This window comes from Neoarius graeffei, chromosome 8 (genome assembly GCF_027579695.1).
Source record: "Neoarius graeffei isolate fNeoGra1 chromosome 8, fNeoGra1.pri, whole genome shotgun sequence".
Taxonomy (NCBI): domain Eukaryota; kingdom Metazoa; phylum Chordata; class Actinopteri; order Siluriformes; family Ariidae; genus Neoarius; species Neoarius graeffei.
Genome location: NC_083576.1, coordinates 75,466,250 through 75,482,883, shown reverse-complemented (window position 1 = coordinate 75,482,883; position 16,634 = coordinate 75,466,250). Strand labels below are relative to the sequence as shown.

The following is a 16,634-nucleotide window of genomic DNA, read 5'->3' as shown; positions in this document are numbered from 1 at the left end:
TATATATATATATATATATATATATATATATATGCATGTGTAGACTGTGACATTTCCATTCTGTCCTTGAGGTAAATTTTTAATCTCCTCTTTTCCAGTCCAAATATCAAGCTGGAAACTTTTGGCTGGTAATTTAACTTTCCCTCCCTCATTACTCGCGGATACTGAAATTATAAAGCTGGGAGCAGACTGCAAAGTCATACAGACCTTTTATTTTGGCAGCAAGCAAATTTCGATGTCATTTTGACGGGTAAGCTCGAGCATCACATGGCTAATTAACCTCTTGTGGGCAGGAAATAAGTTCTGTTTTTCAGTCACCTTTACAGATTTGGCTCAGAATATGAATAACAGATAGATAGTGAAATATAGGACTGTGATAAAATTTAATAGGTTATTGAGGACTAATAAATGAATGTAGCCTTAAAGGGCATATTCTGGACCAATTTCGTGTTTTTTTTTTTATATGAAAGCATGTCCCTTTACACACTCATCCAGAAGGGCAATTTTGCACAAGGCCGTCTGTCTACAGCAGAAAAAAATAAAATAACAAAACGCGTCTGGAAAAATCCCAAGGGAATCTGAAGCCAGATTCGTGACGTCACCTGCGGAAGCGCCAGCAGGCTGCGCGAGCTTTGCACGGTTTCAGTGCACAGCCTGTGTAGACCAAGCGCTCCCATTTCTCTCTCATTGTCCGGTCTTTTGGAAAACGATGAGTACTAATCCCATCAAGATTGGTGTTGCTACACCCTCCTACGATACATCTGTTAACCATTTTAATAATTACGCGATAACGTTGAAGAAATTTGCAGAAAACCACCAGGTCATTTTCTCATAAACAAACCAGCGCTGACGTAGGATTCAGAGGGAGGCGTCCCACACGCGACGTCACGAAAATCAGTGTTTCCCGGGAAATCTAAGTGGCAAGTTTTTTCAGAGGCGGACCAATTCGCCTCAAATGGCTTGATTTCAACGGAATTTTTCTGGTATTGCGCAAAGTAAAAAAAAATTGAGCAAAATGTGACAGATAAAAGTTTAATATAAAGTAGGAGAATTACATTGATCTTGCTCCTGAATTTACCCGTGATATGCATTTTAAAGCATATCCGCTGAGCCTTGAATACCTGCACTGCTGCTACAGTGTTGTATTGAATTTAATATCGCTGAAAGTGTGACATGTTTCAAGTTTCAAATCTTGTGTTTTTTTTTTTTATTAGCAACAAAGCAATTTGTTGTATTGTTCCACCTCTGATTCCAAACATACAGCATCACGTTGATTATTTTAAATCAATTTCATTGATTAATCGAAACTTTTTCTTTCTGCCCAGATTTGGACAAGGACCATCCAAAGAGCGAAGGGGGCGTGGTCTGGAGGATGACAGGTGGCCTCTTTAACCTGACCAAAGGAGCAGTGGGTGCCACTCTCGGAGGAGTGGCCTGGGTGGGCAGCAAAAGCTTCGAGCTGACGAAAACAGCCGTGACGAGCGTCCCAGCAGCCGGGGTGGGATTGGTCAAGGGCAGTGTCTCTGTGGTAGCCGGAGGAGTCGGGGCAGTCGGATCAGCCGTGGCCAGTAAAGTCACAACGAAGAAGAAAGACAAATCAGATTAGCATGGCTGACGGCTTGGTGCACGTTTACGTCAACATTTCTGTTACCATTGGAGCAGGCATACGGTCACTCTGTTGGGTTTAATTTAATCATTACCAAACACTACACGATGCTGATCGAGATCCAGCTGAAGTTGCCCTCTTGTGCCAGACCTTGCAAACACATTTCGCACTACATATGGCAGAAAAGGGCGACTTCTTCTGCACTTCCTGTTGGTGTGCGTTTGATGATTGATTGGGTTCTCCTACTGTTTGTTTGTCTCATAGTTTCCATTTTGTTTGCTTAGTTTTGCTTTGCTAAGATTATATTTGAGAGACAGGACAACTCAGATTTTTACACGAAAATCACAAATCCATTATGAATTACACATCCAATCCTTTAAAAAAAAATCAAATGTGAATAGATGGCGTATTTGTACATTCGGACCAACCAGTGTGAAACCAAAGTCAAGTATTATTGGATATTATGATGTCTCTGTCTCTCTCTTTTTCCTTTTGTGTCACAAAACATTTTTCTCATTTTCCGAATCCGGAAACTAAAATGAAACATGTATGCATACAGTATGCAGGTCGCAGTCGTGGAAAGCACGAAACCCCTGTGCCGTGTTTAAATCCCGTAGTTGATCATTTTCATGAACCAAGATGCCGTAACCATTCACGTTTATTATCTTGAAGCTGCGCGTTTTTGACTGAAGAAATGTCGTGACCTTAACGTTTCCTAATAATGCTGAGCCGCATGGGACAAAAGCTATATGATTTAAAAAAAAAAAAACCTGCTATATGTGTCTTTCAGAGTCGCAATGAATGAATGAGGGATTGCAGAATGTCATTATATGCTTTTCATCAGGACGGACATTAATGTTGTTCTTCTCACAATGCATATTTAAAAAAAAAAAAAAAACTCACACGCTCATACAACAGATATTTTCATATTGTGATACTATAATTGTCTCATATTACCTGGACCGGTCTCACTAGGCAGCACTTGCACAGGCTTAGTAAGCTGACTAGCTAGCTGATTATTAAAAAAAAAAAAGCCACTTAACGAAAACCTTACATACTGTATATGATATGATATTTTGCTGTTTAAAGTAGCTGTATGGAAAGGCGTTATGATTTTATGACCCACGGGTCTTTCGTTTTCTGCAAGGGTGTCACAAATCTAATCCTTTTGTTCCGATTCCAAATCCGAATTTCCGTCTTTAGTGTTCTGTATGCGATCAGGAATCACATCGGTACGTTTACGAATTACCGTTTACACGTCCAAAGGATGTTTAAGCTGAAACATTTTGCTTTTGTTACATCTGTACTAGGAATTCTTTTTTTTTTTTTTTTTTACTAGGGATATTCATGAGCTCGGACAGATGCTGGAAAATTCCACAGTAAGGAAAATGAAATGAGATGAACGAACGGTGTCTTATAACACTAACGCTAGCAAACACAAAGTCACCTTGCGTGTCTTTGTCACACTTCATCAAGCCATAATTAAGACGGTTTGGCTTTCAGACTCCAATAATGTTGTTAAACACAACAAGGAAGCTCCAAAGGTCATCGCTGAAATGTCTCCCAAAGACTTTTGGCTTCGGAGACATTATGAGGAGAGGATAAAGATTACGGCTGCGTAAAAAGTCGCCTCGACCAGGGAGATTATTTATTATTATTGTGGGTTTTTTTTATATTTAATTTCCTCTCCCCCTCTCCATCGTCTGTATTAATGCACGTTAGTCGCCATGGCAACTTGTCCAGGGGTGTACCCTGCCTCTTGCCCATAGTCAGCTGGGATAGGTTCCAGCTTGCCTGTGACCCTGTACAGGATAAGCGGCTACAGATGATGGATGGATGGAAAGTTGCCATGTTTTAGTCTCGGTAACTCGGCTTCCCAAAGAGCGATCACTTGCCCAGTGGGTTAGTTAATGAATTTATGTTTCATCCACCGCTGTCCTTGGAATCTTGTGAGCTGTCAAACAAGAGCCATCAAAACAGCATGTAAACTGAGACGTAGCTCAGATGTAGGTTAAAGCACGGTGCTACTGATTCTAAGATTGTGAGTTCAAATCCCTGCACAACTAAACTACCATTGTTAGGATGTTAAATAAACAAGGCCCTTGGTCTTTAACCCACAACCATTTTTTTTTTTTTTATTAATTTATTTTTTTTTTTTTTAAATCCTGTTTCAGTTGTAAGGATAAAAGCATCAATCAAATGACAAATACAGGGTGTTTCAAATAAAAAAAAAAGTGATATATTATTTGAGATGTAAATATCCCAGAAACCACATAGTCTAGGCAAATGAAACTGAACAGCCTTAATGTTGAGCAATATAAGATTTATTCCTCAAAATCCGAATGAGAAATTCAAAGGTATGTGGATTCCATGAACGATTTCACAAATGTTCAACATTCACGCCGCCTGAGATGCAGCAAACGTCAAGTCGGTAGTCCAGCTCCTGCCAAACACGCTGCAGCATGTCTTTGGTAACGGTGCATTTTTAGAGAATTCTCTTCTCATAAACGCACGCTGCACCGTCTTGTTCGACAGTGTTCAAGCGTACTCTAATGGCCTCTGCATGCTCTTGCGACAAGGCTTTCGCAGATAGCTTTTCGCAGACAGTTGTAATTTATTGTTGAGCGGGGAGTAATAGGTGTGTGCGATGTTATTCACCGCCACAACGCAAGGGGGCGCGAAGTCGTGAAATCGCTAGGAGTAGTTGGTGGGTGTGGTTAGTGGAGTGTTTATCCTCCGGTTACTTATAATGACTAGAACTGGAGTCGTATAGATGTACGTACTTCCTCACTTCCTCGATCAACCGCTCTTCGTGCTGCTCCATCTTCGCTCGTGTTTTTAAAAATGGCGGTCGTGAAAACAAACCAAACCGGGAAAGTAGGGAAGCGGAAGTGCGTGTACAGCGGATGTAGAGTGGACCAATCAGAGCCCTCTTGTCTGCGACGCTGTTTGCGAGGCTTCTGCGGTGGTCACAATTTTTGGGAGGTGCGTGCAGAGCGTCTACGAAGGTGGGGGGGCTACGCAGACGCTGTCTGCGGCGCCGTCTGCGAGGACTGGGTTGTCAGCATAAATTGGCCTTAACACACAAAACATTAAACATAAAATTTTAGCCTGTTTCCACACATGCTGTTAAAATTTGAGGTCAATTGAACAAGACTTGGCAAAGTTATTAGATTTGTGAAATATCACATTTTTTGAAACGCCCTGTATAAATGTGAGCTGTAACGTAATGAGTCGTAAATATGGACCAAGAAAACTTTCAGATTTACAAGTTTGATAATCAATTTGTCGTTGATCTGGAATTAAATTAACTCTGTGTTATGTTGCCTTACATAATGACGACATTTAAGCAAGAGAATCATTCCTGGGAATCTACGTATCTACATACACTACCGTTCAAAAGTTTGGGGTCACTTTGAAATGTCCTTATTTTTGAAAGAAAAGCACTGTTCTTTTCAATGAAGATCACTTTAAACTAATCAGAAATCCACTCTATACATTGCTAATGTGGTAAATGACTATTCTAGCTGCAAATGTGTGGTTTTTGGTGCAATATCTCCATAGGTGTATAGAGGCCCATTTCCAGCAACTCTCACTCCAGTGTTCTAATGGTACAATGTGTTTGCTCATTGCCTCAGAAGGCTAATGGATGATTAGAAAACCCTTGTACAATCATGTTAGCACAGCTGAAAACAGTTTAGCTCTTTAGAGAAGATATAAAACTGACCTTCCTTTGAGCAGATTGAGTTTCTGGAGCATCACATTTGTGGGGTCGATTAAATGCTCAAAATGGCCAGAAAAATGTCTTGACTATATTTTCTATTCATTTTACAACTTATGGTGGGAAATAAAAGTGTGACTTTTCATGGAAAACACAAAATTGTCTGGGTGACCCCAAACTTTTGAACGGTAGTGTATATCTCTACCTACTCAATAATGTTACGTGTTGACTATTGTACGTTTTATAGCCGTTTACCAGCTACATTTTCACGTTTACATGAGATTACTTCTTCAGAAACCATATTTAATCTATCTGTATCTGGATGATGATCAATTCTGGAGAGAAGTTTGGTTAGTTAGTTTGTTAGTTAACCTCTAAGCTAAATTAGTCTCTGAATAAGCGTCCCATCTGCCATACACGTCAGCGAGATTTGCATCATAACGCTTAAAACTATAACGGAAATCAGGCCGACTCTGTGTAGCTGCGGTATGGAAATTTGAGCCACAGTTTACATCTACACAATGCGCTTCAAGGTTTGTTTTTTCTTTGGAAAGTTTCTACTCTTTTTTTTTTTTTTTTTGTCTTTTCATCCTCTTCTTTATCTGATGTGTGTGTTTTTTTTCTCTTTTCTCAATTATTTCATGTGCACAATGCCTAGCTTTCTCATGACGTGTTGCATGCTCCTCCCGCTGTATGCTGTTGAAACGTCTCCTCATCTTTATCCATCTCCATGATTTTGGTGAGTGACTTGTGCTGGAGGCTGTTACTCTAAACTGAACTTTAGGAAAGTAGACTTTTTTGTCTATTATAGAACTATTTTTGCTAAATTGATGCTGTATTCTACAATTAAAGCAATTCTGTATTTTAGAGATGTGTCTATTGGTGGTTGTTTGTTTGTTTATTTGCTCATACATTTTACAAGATTGGAAAAAAATAATAATTGCAACTTCAAGAAATAAGAAATGACACTAAATACAGATGAGGTTCGTTCATGTTGTAATAAATTTGGGACATCTGTAGCAGGACAGAAGGGGTTCCCAAACATTTCAGGCGTTTAAGTGTAAAGTAAATTCCCACTGTCCCGATCGGTACAGATATTTTTATTAATAATCCAATAATTCAAATATTATAAGGCTCATTTTTTATAAAATTTATAGGGCTGTGAAAAATCCATGGATTCGTGGAATTCCGCGGACTTGATCGCAAAAATAAAATTTTTATAAATCGTGTATTTTTGAAAAAAAAAAAAATGTAGGGGGTGGGGGCACTTTGCTAATGGTTAGGGACCGTAATCGCTGACGAGTGCATTGTTTACTGGATGGGGGAATCTAACGCCAGGTGTCTCTGTATTTTATGACATTTGTACAAGTTATATATACAACATCATAGACCGTTTTACGACACGGCGCCATTTCTTTCTTACCATTTTCAGGTTACTCTTTTCAAACACATGTTGACAATATAGCTTGCGATTAAGTGGTGATGATAGATTTTTCGGTATGTCTGTGTCACGGAGAGACATTGTACAGAGCGAGGATAGCGATAATGACAATGTGAAAAGAGTAGACAAGGAAAATGGGATCAAGAATCAGTGGAATTGGCGGTGGCTGGAATTTAAAGTCGGAAAAAGATATCTTTATGAACACATCCGAAAGATCAAGGAACCAGGCAAGGCGTAGAGTGGGGTAATACGCCCCCGGCCTGTTTTACACAAAATAACCACCGGATGGCGCAAAGTTACATTTCTATTGTTGCTATGGGCTGGCTTGACAATGGGGATATACAAATATCCACTGTGGATCGCATATCAGCAACGCAGCGGAGAGAAGTCAAATTTCATGGTAAGTGATATAATTTTCAGATATCAGTAAAACTGTATTTAGATAGCTGCTATTTCGTCAGATATCACAGCTGTGTATGTGGTATGAGTAGACAAGTCAGTACGTTAAAAAAATACATTAGGTATAAAAAGTTGAATCACATTTTGAAAGTAAGACCCTTTTTTGTAAAAGTGTAGTCTGTGGGGTAAAACGCCCCCTTAATGGCAGGATAAATGGCCCCCAGGGGGCATCGTTTCCTTTTATCATAATTACTGTATTTCATACATTTCTGAATAGCAGATACATAGTTTTTAATAACATCTCACTTACCTGGTTGAGTAAAGCAAGTAATTTGAACTTAATATTAAAAATAATTGAAATAAAAAAAATTGAAATTAAAATGCGAAATATAATAAAATAATGCATCTATTCATTAATTCAGGGATATTTTCTTGTTTCTTTCACATTATAGGCTTAAGTAAACACTTTTGCTATCCAAACAGCTTTTTTTGAGTGAGGGGGCCTATTGCCCCACCTCAGGGGGCCTTTTACCCCACTGGGGGGGTAAAAGGCCCCCTTGGCACAATGTTTGTTTTTGTTAAAAAAAAAAAAGTATTAACTTTAGGTGGCATTATTGTTCATGTCACTGTTGTCAAAAACTATGATTAAAACTAAACACATGGTTCATTTCAACTTGGAGAAAAACTGAATTTTCCTTAAGGGGGGCTTTTTCCCCCACTCTACTGCACGTTATGCAATCAGGATGTAAAATACGTATTGGGAGGAAAAACACACTCGGTTGATCATGTGCAGGGAAAGAAACGTGCAGAACTGGTGAAATTAAAGCTGTCAAATTACAGATTACCAGGTATTTATATCTTGTTTTCATATTTGTCCGTTGATAATGTATTTGATGCAAGATTTACTCGGTTTCTGGGGCCATGTGGACTCCATACCCTCAGCTTCTGGGGGGCTGCGACCCCCAGACCCCCTGCATTTTTTTTTTTCCCCCTCGGAGTTTACTTTTGCCATTTCACAGCCCTGATAAATGTGTATAAATATAATCTGGCTATTTATTCTCCTACTTGTTTTTGAGTTATTGGGATTCAATCCAAATCTCATTCAAAATATAATCAAAATTTAAAAAAATAAATAACAGACCCCATGGCTACACTAAACGCATCCTCAGGTGTCCACAGACGTCACTTTGAGAACCGCTGATCTACAGACAAACATGCTGAAGATGATATCAGGCAACTGGGACAGCACCCAAGCCTTATGTATCGAGTGAGACACTTTATCCTTGTCAGGGTCATAGTGGATCCGGAGTCTTTCCAGGAAACACACCCTGGATGTGACACCTGGACAGTTCACCACACCATACACACACCCGTTCACTCTGAGGAGCAATTTGGAGTCGCTGATCTACATACCTGCATGGTTTTGGGAGGTGAGAGGAAACCCATGTGGACCTGGGAAAATTCCAGACAGTAACCGGAACTCAGGATCAAACCGAGGAGCTGTGAGGCTGTAACGCTACCTGCTGCATCATCTCCTGTGGCACTGCTTTATTTATCATGAAAAATGCTCACGATCCATCAAATCTTATTTCATTATGATTATAGTTTGAGGGATTGTCACTTCTCAGGTACAACTACATGTTGGAGATATTGTAGGAAAAAATGGAGCTGAGGCAGGGGGATATTCTGAGATTCAAGTCGTACATTTACAAGAAAAAACTTGGATATTCTCCGAGATTATAAAGTGATAAATTTGTGAGGAAAAAAAAAAAAACTCAGACGTTTTGAGGTTAAAGTCACGCATGTCCAAGAAAAATAAAATTCTCTGAGAATATCCGAGTTTAAAGTCATAAATTTGCAAGAGAGAGAAAAAAAAACTCAATTTCCGAGATTAAAGTCATACATGTCTAAGAAAAAACTCAGATATTCTCTAAGATTATAGTCATAGATTTGTGAGAAAAAATTCAGAGATTAAAGTCATACATTTACAAGAAAAAACGCAGATATTCTCTGAGATCATAGTCACAAATTTGAGAGAAAAAAAATTCAGAAATTCCGAGATTAAAGTCGTACATTTACAAGAAAAAACTCTGATATTCTTTGAGATTATAGTCATAAATTTCCAAGAGAAAAAAAAAATCAGAAATTCTGAGGTTAAAGTCGTACATTTACAAGAAAAAAAATTCTGTATTCTTCGAGATTATAAAGTCATACATTTTCGAGAGAAAAAACATCAGACATTCTGAGATTAAAGTCATATGTTTAGAAGAAAAAACTTGGATATTCTCAGAGATTATAAAGTCATGAATTTGCAAGAAAAAACTCAGATTCTAAGGTTAAAGTCATAGGCTTGCAAGAAAAAAAAACTTGGATATTCTCTGAGATTATAAAGTCATAAATTTGTGAGAGGAAAAAAATTGAAATTCCGAGATTAAAGTCATACATTTACAAGAAGAAACTCAGATTTTCTCCAGTATTATAAAGTCATAAATTTGCGAGAGAAAAAAATCCCCCAGAATTTCTGAGATTAAAGGCATATATTTACGAGAAAAAAACTTGAATATTCTCCGAGATTAGAATCATAAATTTCCGAGAGAAATTTTTCAGACATTCTGAGATTAAAATTGTACATTTAGAAGAAAAAAACTTTGCGTGAGGGGAAAAAAAAACCTCAGAAATTGAGATTAAGAATTCACAAATTTTATAAGAAAAAAACAACTCTCACACTTCATTGCTTCCTGGCTGCAGTGCATTCTGGGAAATGCAGTTGAAAATCTCTTAGTGCTTTATTCTTTTATATTGCACAATTGAGAAGGAAAGACTGTATGTCCTGAAACTCTCAACTCAGCTGTGATATCTGTGGCGTGATGTTGATCCAACCTCACACAGTGACGCAATCTGGTTCCTTGACAAACAACAAACACACTAATTTCTAAGGTTTTTTTTTTTTAAATATATAAATTTGTGACTTTTTAATCTCAGAATTTCTAAGGGTTTTTTTTTTCTTGCAAATGTTGTCTTTATAATCTTGGAGAATATCTGAGTATTCTCTCATAAATATACGACTTTAATCTATTTTTTCCTCAGAATTGTGTATTACCCTCCACCTCAGCCCCAATTTTTCTTTTTAAACCTACACTGGCTCAAATACATCGCCGTACTCATAGTTGGGCTGTTAAGGTGAGAAATTGTTCACTTTGTGATAGAAGCATGAAATTTGGCACACTAGCTCAAGTTGATGTATATAATAACTGTAGATATGAGGGCATTGCAAATTTGGCTTCTAAACCCTGGAATACGCGTGTGCAAAATCGACCCAATGTGAAAACGAGGCTAAACGTATTTTCTTTTGTTTTCAAGGTATTTTTATAAGATTGCTTACAAAAAATGACACATTGATTGAATGTCTACCTCACAAATAGAGAATTTCTTGTTCTCAAAGAAATCACGATTAGTCACATGACATAGGGATACAGTATTAAGTAAATAAAAAGGCTGCCAGAAGAGCATTTTTACAGTTCAAAGTTTTAGCTGTTAACATGGATTCATATGATCATGTGATATCAAAATATTGAAAAATACCTCTCTTGTCATTACTGATTACAATCCTCACCACAGAAGCACAAAGAAAATTCGTTTAGCCTTGTTTTCACATTGGGTTGATTTTACACATGCGTATTCCAGGGTTTAGAAGCCGAATTTGAAATGCCCACATATCTACAATTATTATATACATCAACTTGAGCTAGTGTGCCAAATTTCATGCTTCTATCACAAAACGAACAATTCCATGTTTTGTTTTGGGTTTTTGTTGTTGTTGCTTAAAGGAGAACTGAAGGTAAATTTTTTATTATCAAAATTCTATTTCTCATTTTATTAAATATCGGAATGCATTTTTGATAACTATTTTGTCACTGCTATAGCAAGTTATGAGTGTTTGAAATATGCTCTGTAATATATCAGTCCATATGTCAAAGCAATGGCCGTAAACGAGATTCGTTGAGACCTGCGCGAGACATCGTAGGATGGAAGTAAAACGTACAGCAGAAATCAAAGTGACCAACCCTGTGTCCAAAATTGCTCACTCATTCACTACTCCCTATATAGGGAATTACTGTATAGAGGACTACAGTATATAGTGAGCTCATTGGTAAAATGAAAAAAAACCCCACACTTTCGGACATTAGTCCGTTGTGCTGGTATTTACGTCATTACTGTCGCACAATTAAAACGTGCCAGATCAGTCAGCTGGTGGGTTTTCAAAATAATAAATACACGCATGCATTTTTGTGATAAATCCATATTATACTGAGCGCATTTCCCACATTAATCAATACCTGCATCTTTCAGTTCTTTTAAATCAAGGCTGAATACTTTCTTCTTTGCCGCTGCCTTTTATTAAATCAAATTTGAGATTTTTAATTTGATTTCTTTCAACGTGACTGCAATGCATGATGAGATATATTGCTTTGATTAGTGACCATTGTTGTATTTTCCGCGATGCACTGTGGGATACTTTGAGTGCACTATATAGGGTGCAAATAATCCTCACTAAGGTTTCGGACAGCACTACAAAATGGTGACCTCACTATATAGTGAGTAGGGAGCGATTTTGGACATGGCAACATCTGCCAACTTTGTCAAAAAACGCGCGCGCCCTCTTTCGAATGCTGATGTAATCAAGCCGGAATTTTTGTTTGTTTTGATAGCAATCAGGAAAGTTTGAAAAAAGTAGACAGTAATCGTCATTTAAACTCGTTTTTGTGCAACATTTCATTTGGGAAACAGTTTTCAAAATGGCGGCACTGACACCTGGCTGACACTTCGCGTTTCAAAGTCTCGCACAAGTCTCGTGAAGATCGCGCGGATAAGCGACGCCTGCCGTGGACCAAACGAACTAAATTCAACACGGCTAAAAACCGAATAGGCCGATAAGTATAATATTTAATTGCAATTAGTTGCCAATATGAGTCACGATATAAGGTTAATAAAACTGAAAACGTAATTGAACAACACGTTAATTAAGAAATAAAGCAAGCTTAAAAATGACTTCAGTTCTCCTTTAACAGCCGGGCTATCACAATTGTCATTAAAAAAAAAACTACATTCATTATGTGTAGCCTGTCTTAAACAGGTTGCCAGTTTTTCATTTGCACACAAAAAAATGTTCGATAATCCTAACGTGTGTCTTGTATTTGCATTTTCTCCATTAGGGATCTACACTCATACTCAACTGTTTACATCAGCACTTTGTAAATATGCATATAGGATTCTGTAATCCTCCTGATGCAAGGTAACAGGAAATGATTTCCATAAAATGCCTACTGTGCATTAATGCTGAATAAAAGGTTAATGCATTCTGGGGAGAGAAAAAAAAATTATGAAATGGATCTATGTTTCTGTGTGAAAGCTAAAAAAAAAATAAAGCACTGAGCTTCAGCATTGTGTTTCAGACTGTAGGAATTGAGAAATGGCGAGAAAACGAGAGTGCAACATTCACAGGTTTATTGCATGGTGTTACCATTTCAGACCTCTAAGCACATGGATGTGTTTTTGAGTTCGTCGCCCACAAACATCCAACTTCATCAAAGCAATGGATTGAATACAGGGACTTCATAGCCACATAAACATGATGAATACACGTGTCATTCTGTCATCCTCAAGTCTCGTCCAGGCCGAAGTGAATATTTTGGTTTGTTTTTGTGCTGTTTGTACTGTGTGACTGTGAGTGATTTCCCAAGTTCATAGTGCAAAATGTGTTGAATTAAGGCAACAGTTGAAGTGTAGAAAAATAGTCGTTGGTGTGATCGCTCGCTACAAAAAGGGTGCAAAGGTCTTGTCCTCAATCAGTGAAAGAGACAAGTTCTTGAGTTCCTCAGGCGAGTTCACAGCTCTGTAGCCGAGCTCCTCTAAAACCTGCTGACACACAGTCTGTGTGTAATCGACGATGTCATGCGAGAGCTTGAGCCTCCAGCTCTCAGCGTTAGCAGCCGAGTCCCTCAGCGTACCATATTTATGCTTCGCCAAACCCTCGTTGCTTCCTCTGGTGTTGTTTCGAATCCACTCCTCCACCCCTTTCTCCATGGTAAATCCAAGGAAGTCGTAGATCTCGCGGGTCTTTTGGAGGGGCCGGCGGGCCAAATCCTCATAGCGCACCAGCATGTAGCGGCCACGAAGCCATGCTGGACGCTCAGAGCCTGTACTGATCGAGCGTAAGACGTCATCACACACTGTCATGATCTGGCTCAGGTCGAGGTTGTATGGTTTGCGCCCTGTGGCCCTCCAGATCCTCCAGAGGCGATATGTATCTCTAAAAGTCTCGATTCTTGATGCTAAGATGCCTCGTGGGTCCCGAACCAGCTGGACAACCTTCAGGTTAAGCCGCGGATCCTCCACTAGAGCGCGGAGATCGCCGACTTCTGGGACTCGCACCGTCTTGATCGCCACGTGTCGTCTTTCTCGGCAAGACTCGGCCGCCAGGGTCAGGTTGAGGAGGGTGCACTTCCTCACACATTCACCCTCATCTATATTCACCTCATTGAGGTTGAAAGCATCACAGACAGGCGGCGAGCAAAGCGCCCGACTCGCTCCTCGCCGGAAAAGCTTATCTGTGGTGTGATTTGCAGGCAGAGGTTTGATGTAGCTCTCCAAGAAGTACAAGTCGCAGTGGTATAAGCTGCGCAAAAGGTCACGGCTTGCTCCAAGCATCACCCTGCGATCTGAAGTGTACCTGCTGTGAGTGAGGTGAGGAAGCAGGGCATTCTGGACGTGATAGAGTGGCTCAAATAAATAGAACACGTCCGTGTGCTGGTTGAAAAGCTGGCCGGCGAAAGATGAGCCGCTGCGGGTTGTGGCCAGAATCAGGATGTGAGTCTTCACTCTGGAGGTGTTGTATGGGAAATAAGGGAGGTCATCACAAAGGCGATCCAAAGTCTCCGGTTCCTGAGTCAGGCTGCAGTTTACAGAGCTAGTCACGGGACAGATCTGAAAGGGCTCGGACGTGAACGTCCTGATCGCTGTGTACTGGATGGCGATGGACGCCAGGCCGAGCAGAATCACAGCCTTCCAGGAACATTGCATGGCGGAGGAACTTCATTTAGACAATGCAGTCTAATTCGGAGCCCATCGGCGAAGGGGCAGCTGAAGGGAAACAGAAAAGTGTAAAGAAAAGATCGGTCATGTTTTACTTGATTGACTAAACACGCAAATTCAACAAATGATAAATGTGACATTGTATACGACACTGACAGCATTAATGTAGACTGTAGATCCATTTGCCTGTCATAATTATATTATCCGTTTTCACTGGATATGAGCAATCATGTGGTCTGATTGGCTACTCTGCTACGACGATATCAGCTCATATACCGGGAGTAGGGAAAAACAAAATGGCTGAGCGTTTTGCTGAACCAACCGAGGATGAAATAATAAAAACTCGACTCGAAAACAAAACCCCAAAATGAGTAACAAAATATGGAAAGTATTTGATGGTAAGCGCATATCTTTTTTTATTTTTCAAAATTATCTCATCTCATCTCATTATCTCTAGCCGCTTTATCCTTCTACAGGGTCGCAGGCAAGCTGGAGCCTATCCCAGCTGACTACGGGCGAAAGGCGGGGTACACCCTGGACAAGTCGCCAGGTCATCACAGGGCTGACACATAGACACAGACAACCATTCACACTCACATTCACACCTACGGTCAATTTAGAGTCACCAGTTAACCTAACCTGCATGTCTTTGGACTGTGGGGGAAACCGGAGCACCCGGAGGAAACCCACGCGGACACGGGGAGAACATGCAAACTCCGCACAGAAAGGCCCTCGCCGGCCACGGGGCTCGAACCCGGACCTTCTTGCTGTGAGGCAACAGCGCTAACCACTACACCACCGTGCCGCCTTTTCAAAATTATTATTATTATTATTATTATTATTGCATTTTTCACAAATCACTCCTGTCATTTCGCTGGTTTGTTTACATTCTAAGCGTAAATGATTTTGTCGGACGTGTTGTATAAAGTTTTCATTTATGGAATTTGATAAAAATAAAAGTTCTCCGTTTCTCAAAATGCAGTGAATGTCAAGTCAAGTCAATGTTATTGTCAAATATGCTATACATGCTCGACATACAGCACAGATGAAATTTCAGTCCTCTCTGACCCACGGTGCAAACAGGCAATGCAAAAAATAAAAATAGAATAATTGAAAAAACAAACAATATAAACAGTATAAACACTAGATAAGAACTAGACATAGACTAAACACTCAGACAATATAAACAGTGGAGAGAATAAAACAGTTATTCTACTCAATCTAGTCGTACAAGGCTTATAGCTATCAGCTCATGTACGACTTGATTTTGTGGAATAATTGTTAGTTATTCGGGCGGCACGGTGGCGTAGTGGTTAGCACTGTCGCCTCACAGCAAGAAGGTTCTGGGTTTGAGCCCAGCGGCTGACGAGGCCCTTTCTATGTGGAGTTTGCACGTTCTCCCTGTGTCTGTGTGGGTTTCCTCTGGGTGCTCCAGTTTCCCCCAAAGACATACAGGTTAGGTTAATTGTTATTGTACATTAATTCTGAAAAACCCTGTGTAGGAGAATTAAGAGTTGTATTTTATTGTAATTATTCAATAAATATGTTATTGCTATAGATTACAGCCGACCAAGGACTCGGGAATTATTATTATTATTATTATTATTTTTGCACTGCAGCTATTAATTTAACACTGGATAAATTCAACACTGGGGACCTAGCTGTTTATGTGGCCCACTAACAAGCGAGGGAAGATTAATTAGACGAGCCTAGCCTACTTTAAAAAACGAGTTCCCGTAAACCCTCAGCGCCTGATACCAGCTGGACACGGGATATGAGCAACATTTTGAAAGAGTCCTTAACTCTTTGGATCGAACCTATTGAGGAGCAGAGCGGCACCTGTTTCGTAATCATAGAGTGTCCGTGGTGTTCTTCTTCGATTCAAGTTGAAAGGTCTTGCCAGTTTTCTTCAAAGAACCTTCAGTGATGGGATGGGATGGGATGTGACTTGAAGCACCTGTGGAGAGGTTTTTCTAACGCTTAATAGGCTGAGAGACCAGAGCATGCATATAGTGAAAACACCACCAACACCTGCATATAGTATAGAACACACAACAGCATTTTTACTGCAGTGGAACGGAATTAGCTACTCCTGGAGAACCCGAGATAAATAAACAAACAAACAAACGAGAGAGAGAGGGGGTTCGAGTCTCAAATAGATGCATGCTCCATCTAGAAGTGCACTAGGTAGGTGATGAATGGGGAGCTATGTAGTGCACTGTATCTCCAAAATAATGAGGATTATAATAAGAAAGAAAGAAAAGGGATTCGAGCCACACACAGACAGCCGCGGAGGATGTTAGGTTGGAAGAAAACTAATAATAATAATGAAAGGAATAAAAGGTGTATTTGTTGTACTTGCCTATTGAAGGGAA

General features: G+C 39.6%; 2 protein-coding genes across 3 annotated transcripts in view; one reads left to right on the top strand and one right to left on the bottom strand.

The window, feature by feature from the left end:
* Positions 1-6,194, top strand: part of zgc:101566 (Transmembrane protein 263-B-like) — a 180,368-nt gene extending 174,174 nt beyond the window's left edge. For both annotated transcript variants that reach the window (XM_060928253.1, XM_060928254.1), the window contains one exon: positions 1,326-6,194. In XM_060928253.1, coding sequence (XP_060784236.1) covers positions 1,326-1,606 — 281 coding nt within the window. In that variant the 3' untranslated portion in view covers positions 1,607-6,194. The remainder of the gene's footprint in view (positions 1-1,325) is intronic.
* A 6,500-nt stretch (positions 6,195-12,694) lies between these two features.
* chst1 (carbohydrate (keratan sulfate Gal-6) sulfotransferase 1) lies at positions 12,695-16,276 on the bottom strand. Its single transcript, XM_060927046.1, has 2 exons — positions 16,099-16,276; positions 12,695-14,307 (listed from the first exon to the last, which is right to left on the bottom strand). Exon 2 carries the CDS (start codon positions 14,245-14,247, stop codon positions 12,982-12,984), a length of 1,266 nt encoding a protein of 421 aa, XP_060783029.1. The 5' UTR covers positions 14,248-14,307; positions 16,099-16,276; the 3' UTR covers positions 12,695-12,981.
* Between the last annotated feature and the right edge of the window lie 358 nt (positions 16,277-16,634).